The sequence below is a fragment of the Gymnogyps californianus genome, chromosome Z (assembly GCF_018139145.2).
Source record: "Gymnogyps californianus isolate 813 chromosome Z, ASM1813914v2, whole genome shotgun sequence".
Classification (NCBI taxonomy): domain Eukaryota; kingdom Metazoa; phylum Chordata; class Aves; order Accipitriformes; family Cathartidae; genus Gymnogyps; species Gymnogyps californianus.
Genome location: NC_059500.1, coordinates 65314768 through 65316886, shown reverse-complemented (window position 1 = coordinate 65316886; position 2119 = coordinate 65314768). Strand labels below are relative to the sequence as shown.

The 2119-nt window shown below is 68.5% G+C and overlaps 1 protein-coding gene across 1 annotated transcript; it reads right to left on the bottom strand.

Annotated features, from left to right (window-relative positions):
* Positions 1-359: 359 nt before the first annotated feature.
* MCIDAS (multiciliate differentiation and DNA synthesis associated cell cycle protein) lies at positions 360-1797 on the bottom strand. The gene is given in 7 exon segments (XM_050912786.1): positions 360-463; positions 466-495; positions 498-623; positions 626-821; positions 1321-1431; positions 1584-1714; positions 1717-1797. Coding segments are annotated over 7 exon segments (765 nt in total). The 5' UTR covers positions 1784-1797.
* Between the last annotated feature and the right edge of the window lie 322 nt (positions 1798-2119).

Below are 2119 nucleotides of genomic sequence, written 5' to 3'. Positions count from 1 at the left end.
AAACCGGGCAGATCTTCATTTAATCTCTACATTGATTACATTAATTAGCAAACTACCGAGGGCGAGCTGCCGACCCGAGAACCACAACAGCTCAGTGTAAAGCCTGGCGACCGCTGCAGCGGCAGTGGCCGAGGCTCGCCGCCCTCGCTGCGGCGCGGTCGCCTCTGCCGCGCTTGTCCCTTCCCTTCCCCAGCCTCCGGCAGCGGGGAGAAAGCGCGAATACCCGTTTTCACAGAGAAAAAGGGGAGTGTGCCGCCGGGCGGGGGTGCCCTGCCAGGCTCACGCTGCGGCAGGCCCCGCTCCGCCTCGCCCGGGACCCCCGCGGCCCCGGCCACGCGTGTCCCGGGCGGGGGGGTGTCTCAGCGCGGCACCCAGCGGAAGCGGTACCCGCCGGCGGCGGTGCGGAGGGTGAAGGCGTTGCCCTGCGGGAAGGCCAGGGTGCGGATGCCCCCCGCCTCCCCAGCGCCGCCCGCAAGCTGCCGGCCCCCTCCAGCCCCCCCCGCCCGGGCGCGGAGAGGCGCGGCCGGTGCGCAGCCCGCGGAAGGCGCCGTGCAGGCGCGGGGACGGCCGCGGGCGCTTGGCCGTGGGGCTGCCCCCCGGGCTGCCCCCCGGGCTGCCCCCAAGCTCCGCAGCGCGGCGCGGCACTTTTCCGACACCTCCCGCAGCATGGCGTCCACGCCCGCCGCCTCCTCCCACGGCTCCGGCCGCCCGCGCCCGCCCCAGATCCCGGCCGGAGCGGCGGCGGCGGCGGGAGGAAGAGGTGGAGGATGAAGAGAGGGAGGAAGGGCCGCCCCGTCGGCGCACTGCGGGAGCATCAGCGTCTGCCGGGGGAGAGAGCGCGACTTCCACGGGCTGCGCCGCACCGCCCGTCCCCGCACCACCCTGCCCCGCACCGCACCACGCTGTCCCGCACCGCTCCTTCCCACACCGCACGGCCCCATTCCACACCTCACTGCCCTGCCCCACACCACCCCGTCCCACACCGCCCTACCCGAACGGTACCACACTGTCCCCCACTGCCCTGCTCCGCCCCGCACTGCTTTACCCCACCCCACCCCACCCCGATCCACACTGCCCTGCCCCACCCTGTCCTGCACCATCCCACCCCACCCCACACCACCCTGGCCTGCACCACACAGACCCACACTGCACCATCCCATCCCGCCCCATACCTCCTCCCCCCCTCCATGGCCCTGTCCCACCCTGCGCTGCTCAGCCTCACCCCGCACCCTGTCCCTCACCGCACCCCCACACTGCACTGTCCCCCAGGGACCAGCTGGGCCATGGGGCAGCCAGTCCAGATGGGGCGGCAGCACTCACATCCAGGACGGCGGCCAGCTGCCTGGCCTGGCTCGCCAGGTCCTTCAGCTGCACGTTGCTCTCCTGCAGCGTCGCCAGCTCTTCCTGCCTCTGCGTGAGGGTCTCCTGCAGCTGCGAAGGACAAGTGGGGACAGGGTGGTTGGGACAGCCTCACCGCCCAGGGGCCGGGGGATGCTGCACACCAGGTCCATGCAGCCACCTTAGCAGGATACGAGGGAGAGAAACCCAGTGCAGGCCCTTGGGGAGGACTTGGGGGTCCCTACCTGGCTGTTTGCCTCCAGGGCATCTCCCAGTGCTTTCTGGTGCTGGTCCGCCAGGTCCCTCCAGCACGGCTCGGGGGAAGGCAGGCGCTGCGGAGGCATCTGTGCCAGCGCGCTGCTCTCCAGCTGCGGGTGCAGGGACCAAAGGCCACTTCCTCGCCAAGTGAGAAATCAAAGTCGGTGCAGTCCAGTGGTGGTGGCATTAAGGTGGATGCATCTGGAGGGAATAACCACAGGTGTTAAGACAGAGGAGGTTTTCACATCCTCTCTTCCCCTGACCCCAGCACACCATCCCAGTTCTGAGCATCCCTCCGGTATGTCCCGACGTGCTTTTACTCTACTGCGGCAGCTATGCACCCTAAATCCATTTGGATTTAATTCCTATCATCTCCCATGGGGGAAAGCTCAGTGCCAGCCCAGGTCCCTCTAAGGGGGTGCGCAGACACGCACTGCCTTATGGGCTGTCCCAGGGTAGGAAGAGCACGCAGTGCGTGGGCATCCAAAACCCCCAAAACAAAGCAAAAAAAGAGGAGACCGAA